Source organism: Hoplias malabaricus, chromosome 1 (assembly GCF_029633855.1).
Source record: "Hoplias malabaricus isolate fHopMal1 chromosome 1, fHopMal1.hap1, whole genome shotgun sequence".
NCBI classification, from domain to species: domain Eukaryota; kingdom Metazoa; phylum Chordata; class Actinopteri; order Characiformes; family Erythrinidae; genus Hoplias; species Hoplias malabaricus.
The window spans coordinates 40,388,957-40,410,208 of NC_089800.1; the positions used below are offsets into that span (position 1 = coordinate 40,388,957).

At 38.2% G+C, this 21,252-nt stretch overlaps 1 protein-coding gene across 4 annotated transcripts in view; it reads right to left on the reverse strand.

Moving 5' to 3' along the window:
* Positions 1-21,252, reverse strand: part of zgc:77784 (uncharacterized protein LOC402947 homolog) — a 52,945-nt gene that overhangs the window by 16,854 nt on the left and 14,839 nt on the right. For all 4 annotated transcript variants that reach the window (XM_066678094.1, XM_066678093.1, XM_066678092.1 and 1 more), the window contains exons 3-11: positions 18,519-18,676; positions 17,695-17,815; positions 17,465-17,603; positions 14,111-14,238; positions 10,245-10,369; positions 6,425-6,596; positions 4,847-5,052; positions 1,309-1,390; positions 978-1,146 (exon numbers count right to left, since the gene is read on the reverse strand). In XM_066678094.1, the coding sequence (XP_066534191.1) occupies positions 978-1,146; positions 1,309-1,390; positions 4,847-5,052; positions 6,425-6,596; positions 10,245-10,369; positions 14,111-14,238; positions 17,465-17,603; positions 17,695-17,815; positions 18,519-18,676 (1,300 nt within the window). The remainder of the gene's footprint in view (positions 1-977; positions 1,147-1,308; positions 1,391-4,846; positions 5,053-6,424; positions 6,597-10,244; positions 10,370-14,110; positions 14,239-17,464; positions 17,604-17,694; positions 17,816-18,518; positions 18,677-21,252) is intronic.

Genomic DNA, 21,252 nt, shown 5'->3' on the forward strand with positions numbered 1-21,252 from the left:
TTAATCATCAAATTAAAAGAAATAAACACTTGAAATAAATCAGTCTGTGTGTAATGAATGAATATAATATACTCATTATTTCAGAATTACTGAAATAAATCAACTTTATCATTATATTCTAATTTTATGACCAGCACCTGTATGTTTTCACAGTCCATCTCTCCATTTCAGATGAGCATAAAGAATCTAGCAATGTGTTTGGATGTTTTGAATATAGATTTGAAAATAATTTCTGAAACAAGGACAATGTTCCTGGTCTTAGAAATACATTTCTTGAAGGCGACATCTATGATTGTGGGGAACTATATTTTTCTGTTTTTTTTTGTTTTGTTTTTTTTAACGTCCAAAAGCTCTGTGTCTTTTAAGGTAGAATGGTAAGTTTGAGGTAATTATTGTTTTGAGGTGACTATTGTTAGTACATTGCTGAAGTTTAACTTGTCTGTAAGTTTTATTCACTGTTTGAATTACCACAGAAACTGTTTAGTTTTTTAGCATGCAGTTACCAGTCTTCCAAATTTGGATTTGGTTTCCAACCTAAATAATCTGAAATGGCAAAAATCAATCAATATTACCCACTTATGGAGCAGGAATAAAGCAATGTTCTCCTCTCCTTTTATTATTTTCAATGTTTGAAGGGTTCTTGGCCAGAAGAAGCCTAGCATGTCTGACCAAGAATGATCCAGCAGTAAACATCTTCTGAATTTTATAAAATGTTTTATTTTATTAATGAACATTTAACAAATTGAAATCATAAGCATTTAACGTTTTGTCATTTAAATCCATCTAAATTTACAAATCACTACTCTCAATTTTTATTTACATTTCACCTACTGCACCCAACAAATTAAGAGGTGTAAGAGCACTGAACTAAAATAATTTGACCTTGGTTTACCTCTTGCAAAAAAATGAGGTTCACATAAAATATACATTGATTTGTGGTATACATAGGTAATGGTTTGCCTTGCCCCATGTTTTACCTGAAAGCCTCAATAATGTAGGAGGTGACAGCAGCGCCCCCCTCATGCTGGTTCGGTTGCCAAGTCAGAGTGACACTGCTCTGGCTCACATCTGTCACCACAGGCTTCTGAGGAGGGCCAGGCAGCTGCAAAGCCTGCGACACCCGTGGGAGAGAGGATGTTCCTGTAGCTGTAACACACATGCCCCTGAGTCAGTCTGGCCTGTTGCTGTGCTCATACCCAGTCCCAAAGAACAGATGATGACTATGGTGAATATGTGAGTATTACGGGCAGTAAACCTTGTGAAGACCTAAGTAAAAGCAAGTGAATGAATGAAGCGTTTGTTCTCTACCTCTCACGGTCATGGTCCCACTCCAACTCGTCTCGCCTGTGGAACTGGAGGCAACGCAGGTGTACATCCCTGAGTCAGTCTCCTAGCAACAGAGAAAGCAAAATAATCTCTCTTTATGGATGAAAGAGGACAGAGATAATTGCAGCGCTCTGTCTCCAAATGGTGCGGATCAAATGTGACGTTTTTCAGCTGATCTGGCCTGCTTGCTGAGAGCTAGAGGTCACGGAGGCAGAAGCAGAGGGAAATGACAAACAAATCCATACAGCTATTGGGCATATGAGTCTCTAACTTTATTTAACAGCTTGACATTATAAATACGGCAGACAGGCGACCTTCAGTATAATCAAAACATGTAAGTAAATGAAGGGTGCAAATTATATGACAGCAGTTGCTGAAAAACATTTCTTATGTATATGCAATATGAAACATCAGGTAAAAATGTTCTTTTAGAGGACAAACTGCTTGCTGTATGAGGTGCATGCAGCTTTAGCATTCAGAAACCCTCTGCATAGCAATGGTGAATTAAACATTTCAGTCTGCTTCTGGAAAGAACTCTTTGCTATCTTCTGCCTTTGATAGGCTAATGCAGCTCTCATGTTCAACACTATGACATGATAGATTTGCTTCACTTCTCTGATGTATTGGGTGTGGAGAAATCTCTCTGGATACTGTTGGCCACCATACAGCAAGGAAAACTATATTTCTTTGCTTGTCAATTTCTAATTACAATCCCTCAGACCATAAATCATGCAATTGTCTCAATTAATGAATGACCATCTGTTCAAGGCAGGAAACTGCAGGTTAGACAAAGAAAAATATGCAACAGCTACTTTGTCAAAAGCAACTGTTTATGTTTCTAAATGAGATCATTAATTACCTTTGAAACTTTACCACTGACATCTGAAAAGAAAACGTAACAAAACCTTTTCACATACACATTTTAGTGAATAGCTGTAGTAAACTAATAAATATCTTTATTCAAAAGCCTGCCTACCAGGAGGGACTACATTCAAACAAGATTTTAGTGTAAGGGAGCATTTAATAATCAAGAAAATGTAATTCCTTTCAACAGTAATTGTAATTTTTCTCATGTTAAATTCTGATAAAACCGAGGTTTTACTGTGTACAGATGATGTGTTACTAAACACATATATTTATAAATACTGTTGGAAATGCTGATATTAATTTTGATAATTAACCTTCATTAAAATCTTAAAAGATTTGTATGTATCCAATACCGTCAAAATACAACTTCTTCCATGTATGCAATATTACCAAAATTCTGCATATTATATCCTTAAAAGATCCAGAAAATCTAGTGCATGCATTTATAACTTCACATCTAGATTACTGCAATACATTCCAGGCAGGAAGCTTGTGCAAAGCATTACACAAGCTTCATTCATTCAAAATGCAGCAGTCTGAATGCTCACTAGCTCTAGAAAATTTTACAATTTTACCCCAGTTCTCTCATTCCTACACTGCCTACCCATAAAATTTCACATTACATATAAAAAACACCTCTTAGCATATACATCAAATTGTTTAGGACCGCAATATCTTACTGAACTTTTCATACCTTATCAACCATCACTACTTCTTCGCATCCATTCATCCATCCATCCATCCATTATCTGTAACCGCTTATCCAGTTCAGGGTCGCGGTGGGTCCAGAGCCTACCTTGAAACATTGGGCGCAAGGCTGGAATACACCCTGGAGGGGACGCCAGTCCTTCACAGGGCCATATATTATTTGTTGTGCTCTCCTGTGTCAACCAGAAGAGAATGGGTTCCCCTGTATGTATGGTTCCTTACAAGGTTCCTTCCTTGTGCGCTGAGGGAATTTTCCTTGCCACTGCTCATAGGAGCCTGCTTTGTGATGACATTCTGTTGTGAATATTGTATAAATAAAACTTGATTGATTGATTGGATGCCCTGTGAAGGACTGGCGCCCCCTCCAGGGTGTATTCCCGCCTTGCGCCCAATGATTCCAGGTAGGCTCTGGACCCACCGCGACCCTGAACTGGATAAGCGGTTACAGATAATGAATAAATTAATGATTGATTGGATATTTATGCTACCAAATGTTTTTTTTTTGGCAATTCAAATAAACTGCCCAAATACAAAATACAAACAGGAAATCAGATGATGATGGGATTATAGAATGTGTATTGCAGGTCCTAAGGATGCTAATTTGTTCACAATTTTTTTCCTGAAATGTCCTTGCTTATTTTACACAAAATGTATTAAAATGAAACAGACTTTTTCTTTGAAAAGTTTTTTAGTAAAAGATACTCATATGGAGTTCAGACCTTTGTAGCAGCTTATTATACTGCTTTGGCTTGTCACCAGGGCTGCACGGTGTAACAGCAGGTAGTGTCGCAGTCACACAACTCCAGGGACCTGCCTGGTAGGGACCTGTGTTCCTGCCTTGTGCCCAGTGACTCCGGGTAGGTCCCAGACCCACCATGACCCTGAACTGGATAAGCGGTTGTAGACAATGAATGAATAAAATGACTTGTCACCATTATTACACCACTGCAATTGCAATAATTTAGCTAAAAGTTATTATTTTCCAAAATTGTTCTGTTCATACATTGTCGCTGTCTAATAAAAAAAATTCATTCATTCATTGTCTGTAACCGCTTATCCACTTCAGGGTCGCGGTGGGTCCAGGGCCCACCTGGAAACCTGGAGGGGACACCAGTCCTTCTAATAAAAAACATGTATCTCCAAAACAGCAACTTTACAAGAGAAGGAAAATAAATATTTTATTCCAAGTAATTTTGAAACATTCATATTGGTCCATTCATCAGGAAATTGTCACATAATGTGAACGACAGCTGCTGTGTTGAAATGTAGTAAAAAAAAATTGACAAAAATGTCAATACATGTTTTTTATTGGACAGTGACCATATGTCAGATATTGTGCTTTGGGTGTGTTTAGGTGTTATTGGTTTCAAAAAATGACAACAATTAAAACTTTTGAATTGGTGTAATAAAACTCTCAGCAGAAAATATTTGTTAATTTATATGTAAATTTCATCACTAAATAAATTCCAGTCATCAGCTGAAAATGAATTAGGATTGACAGCTTGGATGAGACAAGACAGCTAATCAGGCCAACTGGCCACATTGGGTCTGCAGTTCAACAGCTGCATACAATGAAAAAATAAAAAATTGAATCATAATTACTTTGAAAGCATTGGCTAAAAGTGGCTAAAACCAAGCATCAAAACTTCATATTAGGCTCATAAACTAACCTAAAAATAACAAATTTCTTCAATAAACATTCCAAATATATACAGTTACAAAGGAGATCAGCCAAGTATTACTCTTTTTTATTTTCAACAACCACAAGTGAGTCACAGCAAATGTAACACTTCAAGCAGGGCCCATTACCCAGGGCGTTTTTGTGAACATCTCAGTCAATTTGAAATGTTCAGCGAGGGGCCTATCTGTCCAAAGTGCTTTCAATTTCCAGCCCACTAATGAAAGCCAACAATCTATGTTTTGGTCCGAAATGTCCGTCAAATACCTGCAAGTCGCTGATGTGTAAAGTGCCGTTTTCCATTAGGCTTATGTGGACGTCATCTCCCGAGAGGCTTTGTCCATCCTTTTCCCACCTGATGCTGGGGGGCGGGCTGCCCGTCACATGGCACAGGAGCAGGGCACTTGAGCCCCGGGCCAGCGTCTGGTTGGCTGGGCCCTGGCGAATGATGGGAGGAACCAGTTCTGACGAGCCTGCAAGACACACAGTGGAGGGGGTGTGACTGAGATTCCTGTCGCCTGAAAGCACCTTGTGCCACCTCCGCCTTGGCTCTGATGTAGATGGGCTGACAATGGCCAGCAGAGAAACAGCATTTAGTGTGTAAATGAAAACATTTATGTCAAATAAATTCAGTACTTCAATTTTCATTGCAAGCTTTTACATTAAGGACCTGGTTGTTTTACAGTACTAGCTGTATTAACAGACCTGGATTAGATTTAAGTCTAGATTACAAAGTATTTTCAGAGGTGGAAAGAGTACTAAAATTTTCTGATGAACTTTTAATCAAGTAAAAAGTAAAAAGTAGTGCATTTGAAATTTTCTTGAAAGTCACTTTGTGTGTGTGTGGGGGGGGGGTGTCTCTCAAGGGGACAAGGGGATATACATTTCAAACCAGTTGGTTTCTAATTAATGGAATAATTTTACAAAGTAAATAAACTGCTCATGGAGAGGCCTGAAGATATGAACATGCCTTTCCTATTAAAGGGATATTTCTGTTGTTTTGAAATATGTATGTATGAATTACATAGGATAAGTAGGTGTATTACACAGTAGACAGTATTCAACTTTCTTCCAGTACAGGTAACAGTTTAATACCAAACAACACAAAGTGATGTATTATTTCTGCTATTTTGAGCCTCTCACTAAAATAACTTCCAGTGCAATGATACAAGTACTATTTAACGTACCTGTACATGCTCTACTTGCACAGGTTTGATGTTGGGATTTTATAAGTTGCTATTTGTCTCTTGGTAAACACAACTTACACTACATTATAAAGATGTCACCTTTCTTGCACTTGAAACTGAAGTGGTCACTTAAATATGGCCAGGGGTTCATTTCCTTCCAGAGCAACTCAGAATTTGGCAGGGTTTCGCGTTCAGCTGGGTCTGCACAGGTAACAGACTTGTCTGTCTCCATATTTTTCTGATTTTAGTGGTAGAATTCTCTCCAGCCCATCATTCACTCCGTTATTTTCCGATGTGCAGTAACGGATGTGATTTAAAATGCAGTGAAGTACAATACTTTGAGCAAAATGTTATTAAGTAAAAGTAAATTTAAAAAACTACAAGTGCACAAAAACCTACTCAATTACAGTAGCGTGAGTAAATGTAATTTGTTACTTTCGTCCTGTGAGTATTTACAATGGTGAAATGCAACTGGCAATGAAATACAGTCCAAGATGAGATTTAATATATGTCTGAGATATATATTTATAAATAAGGCCGGTTAAATAAGAAACTGGTAGTGTTAAACTGATATATACAAAACATTTTAAGCCATTGCAATGTTCTCTTGCCATTATGACACCTTCTAGTCATCCTTCTATTCATCATAGGTTCTTACCAGCTTCCACCTCAAGCAGGGCTTTAGAGACCACACTGCCTGCCACACTGATTGCCTGACATTTATAGTAGCCAGAGTCTTCCCTATGTACGTCTTTTATGGTCAGCTCTCCACTCATGGAAACTGAGTAGCGTCCAGCCTGGGAAGAAGGCTGTCCTGGGAACAGCAGCATCTATATAAAGCACATAATCACAGATCATGCATAGAAATTTGTCATATAACAACATTCTCTTTGGTAAACAATTAATATTTACTAGAAGAGAAATACATGCAGTTGGATTTAGTTGCAAAAATGTGGGGGAAATATTAAGTTTTATGTAAACACACGGGGGAAAAAATCCTGTATTTGCTTATTTATAAGTGGTCAACAGAACACAGAAATAAGCAATTATGATTTTTAAAAAAATCATATAAATATTGAGAAAAGAAAATATTAATTGAATCCTGGTATTATTCATTAGGCTCCAGACACTGTGATGCATAGAGTTTTTAAAAGTATTATTTAAGAACATCTTTAATTTATTTGAAATGTTCTTGTTTTGGAAATGGTTTTCACTCTGACTTGTTTTAGATATTTTGAATTTCCATTTTTACCAGTAACAAATATAGCTACATGCCCCCTGGTCCTTTTCTCCATAGTTTTTAAAGCTATAGATGAGCAAGACATCTAATAAGCTTGTCCACAAAGCAGTGAAATTTGTAGCAGTAATTTTACTTGGCCTATTATTCATTTGTCTCACTTGATTACTAATGGCTTCCTCCTAAAAGTGAATGTAGTGCATTGTTTTTATTTATCACAGAAACTTCACCTTTGTCAAAATAATTTAATGTCAAATTTCATTCTTCTTGCATTCATTCATTAATATTCTGTAACTGCTTCATCTTGTCGCTGTGCATCCACCACCTAAACAGAATCGCTGGCCACAAGGCAGGAATAAATCCTGGACAGGGCACCAGTCCATCACAGGGCATCAATTTTCATTCTTGCAAAACATTTAAACAGGTTGTAACAGTAGGTCTTTTATTACTTAGTAATTTTGCCATTCATCTACACAACAGCTAAAACATGTTAAGGGACAATAGAGACAAAAAATGAATCGTTTCAGGTGTTATTTTGTCCTATATTTCCTGCAAACAAGTCTGCGACAGAGTGTCGAATCATTGTCGCTTGTTATATTTCAAAATGCAGCACGTATTCTCTACTGCGGACAGATCAGGACTATCAGCGGACACATCAGATCAGCCTTTAAAATGGGTGCAGATTGTGGGTTTGCATTTTCATGTTAAAATAAATTTCAAGTGTCCTGTAAAAAACAAAACAACTCCTCTTCAAGGCTGCAGATGTTGCTCTAAAATTGCTCTAGTGGCTTTAAGTATTTATTTTAGCATTAAATGGTACCCTTTTAGAAGTGTAAGTTACCTTTGCCAAGGGCACTGTCACAAACCCATACTATGACAGACCCTGGCTTTAGGACTTGTTGCTAGTAATAGTCTGGTTGGAACCCTTTTTCTTTTTTGTTTTTATGGTGGCATCCATTTCTTCCAAAAAAAGCCTGAATTATTGATTTGTCTGAACACAGTACACTTTTCCATTATACATTGGCCCATCCCAGTGACTTCAGAGCCAGGAGTGGTTAACCACGCTTCTGGACACAGTAAAGATTTCTCTTTGGCAGAGTAAAGATTTAGCTGGCTTTGTGGATATAACTCTGTGTTGTAGAGCTTGGCAAAGGTCTGTCGAAGTAATCCAGAGCTCATGTGGTCATATTAAAGATGAATGACCGTTCTTGATGCCATGCCATTTGATATCACAGCTATTCAGCTTATGCTTGTGCTCTTGGTTTTTTTACATACAGAAATTCTTCCAGATTTCTTGACTAATGTAATCTTTGGATTACACTATGCACAGTAGACAGTGAAATATCTAAATCCTTTCCCAACATTATTTGAGGAACATTGTTTTTAAATATTTCAAAATATTTCTCACATATCTGTTTGCAAAGTGGTGATCTCAACTAATTTTTGTTCTCAAATAAATTCAAGGTCTTTCTTGGAAGCTCCTTTTGTACCAGACTATTGTACTCTTAACATAATCTGTTTCAAAGCACATCTTTATTTTTTTATTATTATTTACTTAATTTCTAACTGTACACTACCTCTATCCCATGTTTTGTCCCAAGTTGGTCACATTATTTACTATTTTGTGCTGTGCCTGGTCTTAGAAATGCAGCTTTAAGTTTTGCCTCTTTTAAGGTGGAACTGTGTGTTTCAGGGGAAAAAGTCTTTGTTTGATGTTGTTTGTATGTAAATGAAGTTTACTCCAGTCCAGAAATTTGCACAAAATCCTCTTAAGGCCATCTGACACTTGCCTAAACATAGAACTAGACAATAATTCAATATCGCAATATAAAACATATAGAATATCAATTATATGATTTTTCAACACATTTTCAATATTTCAATATACTACACTTGTTAATTACAGGGCACTGTCATCAGTGCACTCAATTTAAAATTTAGCTTAAAAATATTAATATTGACAAAGCCAATAGGTCAATGTCAATGTCATGTTTCTTGTTTGTTCTTGGAAGTTTTCAGTGGATCTTATACTGTTCATATTGATGTCAGAATTATATTTCATCAATCAAAATTAAGACAAATGATAAAAATGTTGGCCATATTCTCCTTCTCTACCTAAACATATGTTCCTATATGACTATACAATAAACAAAGAATCCATATTTGTACAATAATGAATCAATAACATCAGGGAATGATTCCTGTATAATTTACACAATACATATTTACCCTGAACATGTATTTGTCACTCTACTCCATTCCAAATACTAAGCGTACTGAGCCATTACCACACACACTCCAATTCATGCAGTGTATATTTTATATATTTTTTCTTCATCCTCATTTATTTTGGTTTGTGGCAAAAAGAAGCCAATAAACACAGTTCATGCGCATGTGTCCCAGGTGACTGCAAGACAAGTGAAGCCAGTCATTCAATCAGTTGTTCAGGATTCTGAGAACAACACATCTGTCAGTAGGGAAGAGCACTGCATTACTTCCTCTAAGAGGCTTTTATTTTGGTCAGAAGTGGAAGGGTTAAAAAGCTTCAAACCGCACACAGACAACATGAAAGTAAATGACTTGTGATTGAATCCACTCAATAGACCACATCCTAATTTACTGTCATTTTCTACTGCATCATTAGGACCGAATGGTCTTCATCATCCTGCTACTGCGTCTGTAGCCTATTTATAGAATGGAAGCATGTTTCAAATCACCTGCAGGCAGGAGTGTGTGCTTGCAACAGCCTGAAGGAGGAGCTCTGACACCTGATGTTCCTCAGAACCACTTCTACTCCCTGACTTTCCCATGCTACAGTCTTCTCAGGGGAAGCAGCATTCCCACCAACGCACTCCCATTATGCCACTGAGAACACAGATCTGCCTCTTTATCTGCGAATCGAGCTCAAATGGGCCGCCGCACTGATTCACCTCTTCAGTGTAATCAGCATGACATGGCTAATCAGAGCTGGCAAGGGGGGGGCAAAAAATTCCTATTGAGAGGCTCCGGCTTGTTTTCAAGCAGCAAGGAACTTAATGAGTCACTGATAAACATGGCGAGACACAAATGAAGCAGATTTGCATCAAGAGCTTTGAATAATTAGGCGTCCATAACCCACACATAATACTTCATCAGTGAACGGAGTCGGGTTGTAAGCAGATGATATTGAATGCTACAGTGAAGTGGCATCCAAAAGCAAAACATGCCTGGTTTAGCCCCTTGGAGGGAACAGAAATCCTACCTGAGTCCCTTCTTTCTGCCAGAACACTGCTGGAGAGGGGTTGCCCTGAGTGCCACAGTTAAAGGTGACAGTTCGACCCTGAGCGGAGACCTGGTCCTGTGGCTGGACAATGATTTGTGGGGGCACTGTAAAAGGAGGGAGTCAAAGGGTCAGGGTTAACGACTTTACGTCCACATACAGATACTCTGAACCAGTAAAAGTTCACTGTTTCCTTTGACAGTTAAAACAGGCATCTAATGACAGTTTTTTAAATAATCAATTATAGGAGAATTCCGTCAATATTCACATTTGTGCATCGTTAAGACAAGATGTTAATAATTGTGGTGTTACAAACAAGAACATCTGTGAATTCTTCATGTACTATTTTTCCCTCTTGATCATGAAAAGCTTTATTGAAATAAGTTTTCTGAAAAAAAAATGTAACTTCCAATAGCTCGAAACAATCATAAAACAATGTTAGAGGCATCAGGCAATGCATTCATAAATATCTCATGTAAAAACTGTCTCTGAAGTAGCTTTTAGAAGCTTTAGGTGCTTTTAATACCTGTTTCCTACTACAGCTGTGAATAACTCTCTCTTAGACTCTGAGATTTGGTAGAATGGTGCATGACACTATCAATCCCATAACAGCATCTGGGCCCCATGCCATCATGCTGATCCAACATAAATTGCCGTTTTCTTCAAGTTCTGAGTGATGATCTCTGATCCCACCAATCAGGTTATTTACTCCCCTTCTCTGAGCTCCATCAGTGCTGTGATTTTCACATTAGAGTGAGAAGCTCAGGCTTAAAACCGAAGAGACTCTGCACTCATCGGGGATTAGAGGAATTAATTAGTTAGGACTAGGGAGTGAGATTCTCCCGCTCTGGATAAATGAGGTGTTAGTATATACTGGGATAGTAGTGCTTGCATGCTGCAGTCAGAACATCTGTTCACAAGGCAGTCTTACCAATCATGAGCTATGCTGACAGCAGGAAGATTACAAGGCAGGCCATGTGAGGTGGACACTGCTTTTTCTCGCTTTTCCTGCTAAGCTCCAGAGCCCATAGCAAGCACTAAAAAATCCAGCCATTTCCCTTATGGCTTTTTAGAAGCCACCGAGCAGAGGGCTGTGTGGGTCTTTGTTTTGATAACCAGCCTTCTATCCTGCTGCTCAAAAAATTTCACAGCAGGCATATGAACACAGTAGACCAGGCTCCAAAGGCAGAGAGAGTGAGAAAGAGAGAGACAGGCAGACATTGAGAATGTGAGAGAAAGAAAGGAGAGTGAATCTGACTCATCTTTTCACACTCTTTTGGAGCTAACTAGAAAACTCCCACGCAAATAAGCATACACACAGTGAGGATAACGAAGAACACTTTACTCCAAGAGAACTGGGAAGTGACAAGGCATAGATTTATACAGCCTATTGTTTGTCAAACTTCAGGTGCACTAACACAGAGGCATAGCCACAAATTACACATCTGATTTAGGGACTGAAATAACTGTGGTGAAATCTTCCTCTAAAGGATGAAATATTGAGAGCCACGCCTCATTTCCCATTCAGCATTTTATGCTGAATAAATTTTGGATGACCAAGAGAGTGGGGATGTTTTTTTTTTGCTACTCATGAGAGAGTTTCATCTGGCTTTAAACATTCTCTTATAAATGGACACTCAGCCAGCTCTCATTTGATGAATGTAATAACAACAGATGTGTGGGTGGTCAATCCGTAATCTGGAGGACTTTAAGTCAGTGATTCCGGGGCTTACTGTAGGGTTGAGCAGAGGACACTTTAGAGATGATGACTGAGAGACATCAGCCTAGAGGAGAAAAACCTCTTCTCTTTCCACAGCCTCTGTCACTTTGCTTCCATCTCAGCTCTTCTCTGGCTGATTTGATGGTGGTCAGATGAATATTAGTGGACAAAACATTATGTAATTTTATACGGCCCCTTCAAAGAGCTGAATCTCCACTGAAACGTATAACCACTGAAATCTAATAAGAATAATGGTCTGCGTTTCCATTAGCATCTTACAGTGGTACCAACGTAATGGCTTAAAAAGCCTTCCAAACTCACACTCACATACACACAAACACACACACATTACACACATACACACAAACACACACACATTACACACATACACACACTCACTCAGTCACTTTCACATACACAAAGGCACATTTTCCTCACACCAGTAGGGTTGCATGCTTACAATAAATATGCAACAGTCCCTTATTGACTGAGGCAGCTTTCAGCAGCAAGGGCTGACATATGTATTTGTGTTTGTGTTTGTGTGTGTGTGTGTGTGTGTGTGTGCGTGTATATGTGTGTTTGTGTGGAGGTGGTGCATAAAAAAGAATGGATGTATGTGAGATGGCACAGAGGAGATGATAAAGAAAATATAATAAACGCAAATGAAACAGAAAGGTGACAAATTACACATTATAAAAATACCACAAATCAGATGACATTAGAAGAAGAGAAATCAGAGATACAGAGCGAGGAAGAGAGACAGAGACAGATTGCAGTGATACATGTTCACAGTAAAAAAGGAGGCATACTGCCAGAGAGAGTAGAGTTCAATAAATAGCATTATTATTACAGAAAGGGAATAAAGAACGCATAGTAGGGAATGAGACAGGTGGAGGTAACAAGAGATCGGCTTAAAGAGAGACTGAGGTGAACAGAAAGCGAGATGTAGAGAAAGAAAGAGAAGGGGAAAAACTGTTTGGTTTCAACATATTTCAGAGGGGCAAAATAACTGGAGGAGGAACTGACTCAAGACTGCTCCTGCTGCCTCCTCTGGCTGTGCCATTTAGATCCCACCCAACAGCCACTTACCTATATGCGCACATGTGCACTTATATTCCATAATTTCTGCCATTACACTGTTGCCCTAACAGCTGTCATACAGTAATCCATATGCTTTAACACCAGCTGAATGTAGTGTCTGTGTGTATGTGGCAGAAAGAGAGAGAAAGAGAGAGAGAGGAAGAGAGAGAGTGAGAGAGAGATAGGTTGGTAATCACGCTTCTTCCGTCTCAGTTCACACAGAAGGCACTGATGGTGTCTGACAGGCTCAAAGAGCCGTGATCAGATCAGCTTAATGGAAATGAAAGATGAGCATATGCATAAACCCATGAATACCAACTTCTGATTCATATTTTATGTTCACCAGAGTGTGTGCGTTTGCACATGTGCAGCCTTGTGAACTGTGTGTGTGTGTACTGTACTGTCATTTACTTAAAATGTACTAAATACCAAGTAACTCGGTGTTTAGCTATTTTTAAAATATATACATTTGATACTCCATACTATTTCCATTTCTGAGTAATGGCTTCATGAAAGCTACAGATTCTTTTACACCCTCAACATTAAGCTGTCTTCTCACAAAAGAAAATCAACAGAAACACTGGTAGATTATTTTCAGATCTGAAGCAGGGACAGACCCTGATTTTCTTGTCAAAAGCTTTATTAAGGACTGTTAATCTGACAGCTTTGGTGATCTACCTGGTCTTGAACAGTTGGCAGGATTAATACAAAATATATATATACATTATTATTATTATTTTTTTTTTTTTTACTCAGGTTTTCCTATTCCTCATGTAAGTGGATTGTCCAGTTTCAGTTATATATTCATATATTCAGTTTCTTTAGAAATATTTCCTACAATGTGCATGTAATGCCATTTTGTCTGGGAACCAAATAAACATTGTTCATATATATATATATATATATATATATATATATATATATATATATATATATATATATATATATATATATATATATATATATATATATATATATATATATATATATATATATGTGTGGTCTGTAAGTGTTGGTTAGTGTTTTCAAGTATGTAAACATGTCTTACCGCGGACCTGCAGCACAGCTGATGCCTCAGTTTTCCCCACACTGTTTTCCGTCATACATGTGTATGTCCCCTCATCCTCCTCTCGCACTTTCAGCAAGCGGAGGCTGTTGTCACTACGGATCTCAAACCTGTTCGTCCAGAAGGGGAAAAAATTTAAACGTGTGTGGCGACAGCAGAGTTTAGCAAGGACTCACATCAACACCTGCGTCACCTTTAACACTACTTTATAGCATTGCACCCTGTTATGTTATTTTTAAAAAAAGAGAGTTTGCCTGTGGTGCGTTTCACAGCCCTACAGTTCAGCTGTGGCTATGTTTTGAATACAGAATCTGGTCCAAAATCATTGATTTTAAGAGCGAGATTTAAAAATATCACTTCAGCATATGACAATTATATAACATGTGCTTCTAAATGTTGTCAGAGCAATAAATAAATAAATAAATAAATAAATAAAACTAACAAAAAATCACAAACCAACTAAAATCTTTAAATAACATATTTGACAGAGGCTTGACATGTGAGTGAAATCTGATGCCTGAAATTTACATTCTCATGAGAACAAAAACAGATTATTCTTATCAAATTATGCTTATAACAGACTCAACAAGGACATGCTTTCATTGTCTTGAGTTTTTAAAGCGTAGGCAGAGAGAAAGCTTTGTGAAGTGTGCAGAGGTGTGATTATTTTCACAGTAGGGCTGTTTGTTCGTTTTATTTATTTTTTTGGATTTATTCCAAATCAGTGCAATTCTGGAGCATTAATATAAGCTATTTTATTAACAGCAGAAAATGTGAGTCAGTACGAGTTCCTGAGTGGTGCAGCGGTCTAAGCATTGATCCTGTCATCAGATCAACGGTTTAATCCCCAGATTCCTCCAATATGGAATATTCGTCTAAGATTCAAACTTCATTTCTCAAAACCAGACACAGATCAGTCTACAGTAATTCAAATGGATTTCTTGTGCCCCTTTTAAATAATTTTGTCATAAATGTACCCTTCCTTTAGTTAATCTGACATTCAGCTTTAATTTTAAACAAGAGTAAAGAAAAACTATGCAAGCCTAGTTTTGCCAGACAGCCATATAGCCATTGTCACAGAGGTGTTTCTGACATTTCAAAATCAGGAAATCCCAAAATACATACCCTTGTCACTGGAAGATCTGGAGAAGCTTGGTGTTTCATATCAATGTTTGTGTTTAAATGTGGCCTTTATTATGTGATTGTGTTGTACAGAAAATATAAAGGGCAGGACATAATAAATGCAGAAATGAAAAAAAGAGCACAAAGTTTTCTTCATAATATTTAACACAGGCATCAGTGTTTTTCCTGTTCATTTTATTTAAAAATAAATACTAGATGATCTACCACCAAAGAACAAAGAAGACCAAGAACATTTTGTTGATTTTAAGAGTTTCAATTATTTATTTACTCATTGTAACTGGTTAGAGCAAAACACAAGTTTATTGTGGCTGTGCGCAGCTATATGGAGTTTTATAAACACACTAACGCCACCAAATGTCTCCCCAGTACTTCCCTTTACAATATTTCAGGCAAAGACACACACTCACGCGAAATAAGACAAATTCAGCAGTCCTCCTCTCTGTGGGGGTATAATATGTGTGTAAATGTTGCAGAGTTCCGAGCCATCCTGCTGAGCTTGTGAACAGCGGAGTAATGTAACTAATGCAGAGCTAAACAAAGCCTCAGAAACACACACAAACAGTGCGTATTCCAGTTTTATTTCCTATTTATTTATAGAACCTATAACCTGAGCATGGCAAAATTTTGCATGTACAAATATTATCCCCATAGAACTGTAGATGTGATTACACCTGACGTATTAATATGCATTTTAATGGGTGGAAGGAGCAGTTTTACTACCTTTAATTGCCTCCATAAACCTGCGAACCCTTTCTTCATGGGATTTCCAAAACACCTTTTTTAAGTTGCTGGGAAAGACCATATCTAAAATGTTCCTCTTGTTCTGCAACTGTGCTATGAAACTTACACTATGTGTTCAACACCTTTTGGCCCAATGTATATCCTGAAACCAAAGATATTAATAGGCAGTTGCTCTGCCCTTTGCTCTAGTAACAGACTCTATTCTTCTCAGAGGGCTTTATACTTGGTATTGGAACACTGATGTGAGGATTAGCCAAAGGAGCATAAGTTTGGGTCAGGTGATAGTGCTGTAAAATCTGTTTGGAACATACACTTCATTCCATTTTTAGATACAGATCACTTTAACTCAGACTCACATTTTACAAGATGCTCCAAAAAGTTATTCACCAGTGTATTTGTATGCTTGGGTAGCCCCACACCCAATGGAAAATAATAGGCTACCTAGGGTAGCATTCCCACTGAACTTAAGAGCTGATCATTTATTAAGTTGTCATTCAATGACAGAGTTCATCATTTTTATTTATTTTTGAAGGTAAGAGAAATTGTATCCAGCTGAAAGAATGTATCTTCACTGCAAGGAAGCTCCCCTGTTTATATATATATATATATATATATATATAAATGTCACATACAAATTAGGAATTCAATCAGCCAGGACTGCTATGTTGGAATTTTTTTTATTTCACATTTCAGTAGGAAATAAATCCTGGAGCTTTTTTCATAATCTGAAGCTTCAAATTCTGTAAGTGGCCCAACTGTTGTTGTCTGCACAACTCGATAACCACACTTCATAAGCCAGTGAACAAAATGTGCAGCTGGTTATAGTCCACACAGGAGAACATTAAAGGATTCACAGTATATGATACAAAGTTAGTTTAAATGGCTACTGCACTCAGCGGTATCATCATGATAAATGATCCAAAATATGCTCTCCCTTTGAATCTTATAAATTTCACTGAATGCAGCATTTTTAAAGGCATATAGTGTGGGGTTATTCATTCAGCCTCACATGTCTTGTTAATGCTTTCATTTAAATAAAAACGGACCATTTTCACTCTGTGCATTGGGACATTCATTGTTTCTTACAGTATCGATGTAAGAGGAGGAGTGATGTCATATATTGCGGTACAATAGATTGTAACCATACTAAATTTGGTTTCTAAATAAAATAAATACATTCAATGATACATTAATTTTTCCATACTCCTCAATCCAGTTTGAAAACACTGAGTTCTATCATTCTTATCATGATTCTCTATCATGCAGAACTAAACAGCACTCAGTTCTTGATCTGGAAAAAATAAGTAATATCTACAGTAATTTTTTCAGCTAATTTAATGCCAATTCCCATACAAATTATGCAATTTTATGCACAACCTTTTAACATTATCCACAATTTCAAAAGACACTTCATAAATGCTATCTAATTTGAATAGCAAGTTTAGTTCTGACCTGCCACGAGGCAGTTCTCCCTCCTCCCGGCGCCAGCGGACAGTAGGAGCCGGGTCTCCATGCACCTCACACAGGAACTCCACTGTCTCCTCTGCTGGCACAATCTGATTCACTGGCCTGCGGATGAACACTGGCCTCTCTGCTCACACATACACAGCAAGTCACACACTGACTGTCACTTTCACGCCATGCAGCATGGATTGGATGAACACAGCTGGTAAAAGACTCACCGAACACCACAAGCTCGGCTGGATCACTGTCCCTCTCGCCCACCATGTTGGAACCCACGCATACATACATGCCTGCGTCACTCTTACGAGTATGAGAGATTATCAGCTTGCCTCCTCGCATCTACAATAACAAAAGTGCAACTTCACTTTTCAAACGAACTTCTGTTGCTTGCTTTTGTTCTAGTGCAGGGCTGACCAGCTGCAAGTGTTTTTATATCGAGTCTTTTCAGGGGGTTCCTAGTTATAAGATTATAAATAGACCAAATGAAGTACATTACATTTGCATAGGAGATCCTGGTTTGCTCCTGGTCTACAAAGTTCATTTATATTGATTGGTCATGGTAAAAACCAAACATTCATTATTCAAAGCCAAAACAGCCAGTAGATTACTTGATTGCTAATATTATCGATACTGGCTGCCCTTAAGCACATATGACTCAGCTACTAATTGTCTTCAGAAGTCCTTTATATGGTGGAACAGCTATGTGTGATCTGGATTACAGATAAAACCTAGGGATATCTAAAAGCCGATTTGCTAACCATTGTACTAATTACTCATAGGCGTAATTTGCTCTCTGACTAAGAAGCCCGTTGTGAGTGTAAAATGAAACAATACCTGTCTGCTGACATCTATACCAGTAAAGTCCAAATCACTGTGCATGTTTTCTAAAGATGCTGATGCATCCTCTGCACTAATCCTGCCTGCATCAAGCAGTAGATGTTGATGTCATGATTGCTCAGTGTTCTGGGAAGAGTATTGCACCATGAGTGCTGCCCCGCCTTCTGTTTCTCAGGCTCTTATTATTAGGCTCCTGGTGACTTACAGAGATCCTGCCGTCTTTTTCACTGACACGGGCGTTGTTCCTCTTCCAGGAGATGCTGGGCTCTGGGTGACCTCGTGGTGGAACACACTCCAGCACAGCCACTTCGCCAGCAGCCACCACCACATCGTTGGGGGCCTGGCGAAAGTCATCCCTGAGAGCTGAAACAGAAAGAATTGTTTTTTAAACTAGTGAATAACATACAGGTGACAAGTGACAGAAAAGTTAAATTTCTGTTTGATTTTTCTTGCTGAATTTCTACATGGCCGTTCCAAATTAAACTGACCTAAATCTGCCCACTCTCCCCACAGGCTATCCACTCATACCAACTCTAATAAGAAGGGAAAGCAGAAGGTATTAAATAAATAAATAAACAGAATAAATATAAGCAAGTTCATTAGTTAAGTTCCACGATAAATGGCCAACCATCTGCTAGACACGAAGGCCAAGATATGTCTCAGAGAGAATGTAATATCAAAGTCAGAATTAAATAGAAGGACATCTACGTTTTATTTCCCTTTTCAGTGATGTCTATCCTTGCATCTTTATTAAGGCTTTATCAGCGGGAAATAACGGGAGGTCTAAGTGCTCTCAGTGTTTCGGCTCCCTGTGGCCTGAAGCTGCAGCGCCAGTTTCCTGCTCCTCCCTGCTTCTGCCCCCAGAGCTTATCAATAATAAACTATTTTTATAACAATGCACTCACTTTAAACACTTGAATAGTTCACAGGAAGAAGCATGATATAACAAAGTTTATTCTGCAACATGACACGACTCATCTCCACAGGGGAATTAATGGAAGTAAATGGAAGATGCTTTCCAAGGAGGTGATCATTAATGAGGTAATAAGCAATGTCAACAATATGTAACCAACTGTGCCCTTTTGTCTCACCCACATCCATCTTTCTGAGAATGCAAGATAAACCTCTTCTCTCACTGTAGCTCAACTAGGCAAAAACAGTTGGCTGTAAATCTCAGAAGGAAGGACCCCTCTCTCTGCCTATCGGGACACTAAACATTTCCTCATATTAAACAGCAAAAACCCTGGATCTAGAATCTCCCAAACCTCTAAGAATGCCACAAATATGTGTTCTACTGCTAGTCATTTCCTCCAACCATTCTCAGGATTAAACACATTGCATTCATCAGAACATAATCAACCTAAGAGCCACATTTCCTTTCCTGTGTTTGTATTATATAAGCATAATCACTATCAATGGAGCATGATAAGGCTTAATGTGATCATTTAGTGTTGCAAATAAAAATAGAGTGGAAATTGAAATGGGTCTTAATTAATGAAACTTCGGCTATTTAAATTAATTCTTAATTATGGCACAAATTTAGCAAGCTAAAGAGCTAGACTTTTCCAGCTGGGTCATTATTCTATTTTCTCTAAAGAATAGGCAAGGTTTTTTTCCTTAAATTATCATGTTCAGTGAAACCTCAAAAGCTGAGATTAGACACTGAAACCTTTGATTGTCCATTCTGCCATTTCAAGACACAGTAATCTTCACTGAAGTATGGTATGAATATTCAAATATCTCCACCAGGGACAAATTGTTGGGGCAGTCTCTACGCAGTTTGTGTCTCAGATTGCACGACAGCATTTGAAGTGGTCATCTGCCAGTTCGTGGACTGACAACCCACTAACCACACACACACACATAAAATGCTGCTGCATTGCGTATGCCACACGCAATCTGTCAGGCTCTTTCTCACACAACCTCCACAATTTTTCACCTTCCCTTATCTGTAGGTTTTATCAAAGATCTCAAATTCACCAAAAATGTTAAGTAATATAAAAAAAATCCCAAACAAACAAAAAAAAGGAATATAATTTTTTCCCCAATATAATCATCATCACTGATTTATTGATGCTGGTAGTTGAAGGCAAGCACATACTTCCTCGGAGAAACAAGCTACTCTTTTTTAAAATGCTGCTAATGCCACTGGGCATCTCATTGTGCTTGGAGGAGAGTGTTAAATGTCCACCCACACTGGATAGCACTGAGCTTACAATAAGGGGTGAAAAAGGGCCATCCTGCCCACCCCAAGACTGAGAACACAATAGTGTTCTCTCCAACTCCTGATCAGGGATAGAGCTAGCGATTTTCTGATGATGGCGACAATGCTTTAAATAAGCTTCAGTTGTCCCAGAATTCTTATCAGCTCTTCACTGGCTGATAATCAAATCCAGAATAAATTATAAAATTCTGCTCTTCATATACAAAGCTATAAATGGCCTCGCACCTCGGTACATGTGTGAAATTATTTAATATTATCAACCATTGCACCTACTTAGATCACAAGTTGCTGGCTGCCTGTCTGTGCCTAGAATTATTGAATAGTACAAGAGGGAAAATCTTAGGGCCCTGGAATTTTGGAATATCCTAATAAGTCAGTGTTTGGAACTGACACATTCTTAGTTTTTAAGTCTAGGTTAAAAGGTTATGGCTGCCCACTGCTCTGGGTGTGTGTTCACAGCCCCTAGTGGACTAGTGTGTGTGTTTGTGTGTGTTGCAAGCTCCTAAGTGTCTCACCTCTACACCACTGATGGGCCACTTAGACTGCGCCTGAACTAAAACTGTTCACTCTTCACCTGCTTCAGACTCTTTTTATTTACACATATACACGTGCTCTGGTGTCGACCAGAGAAAGATAGGTCCATCTTTGAAGTTTTGGTCCTTCTCAAGCTTTCTTCCTTACGCTGAGAGAGATTTTCCTTGACACGGTTGCCTTG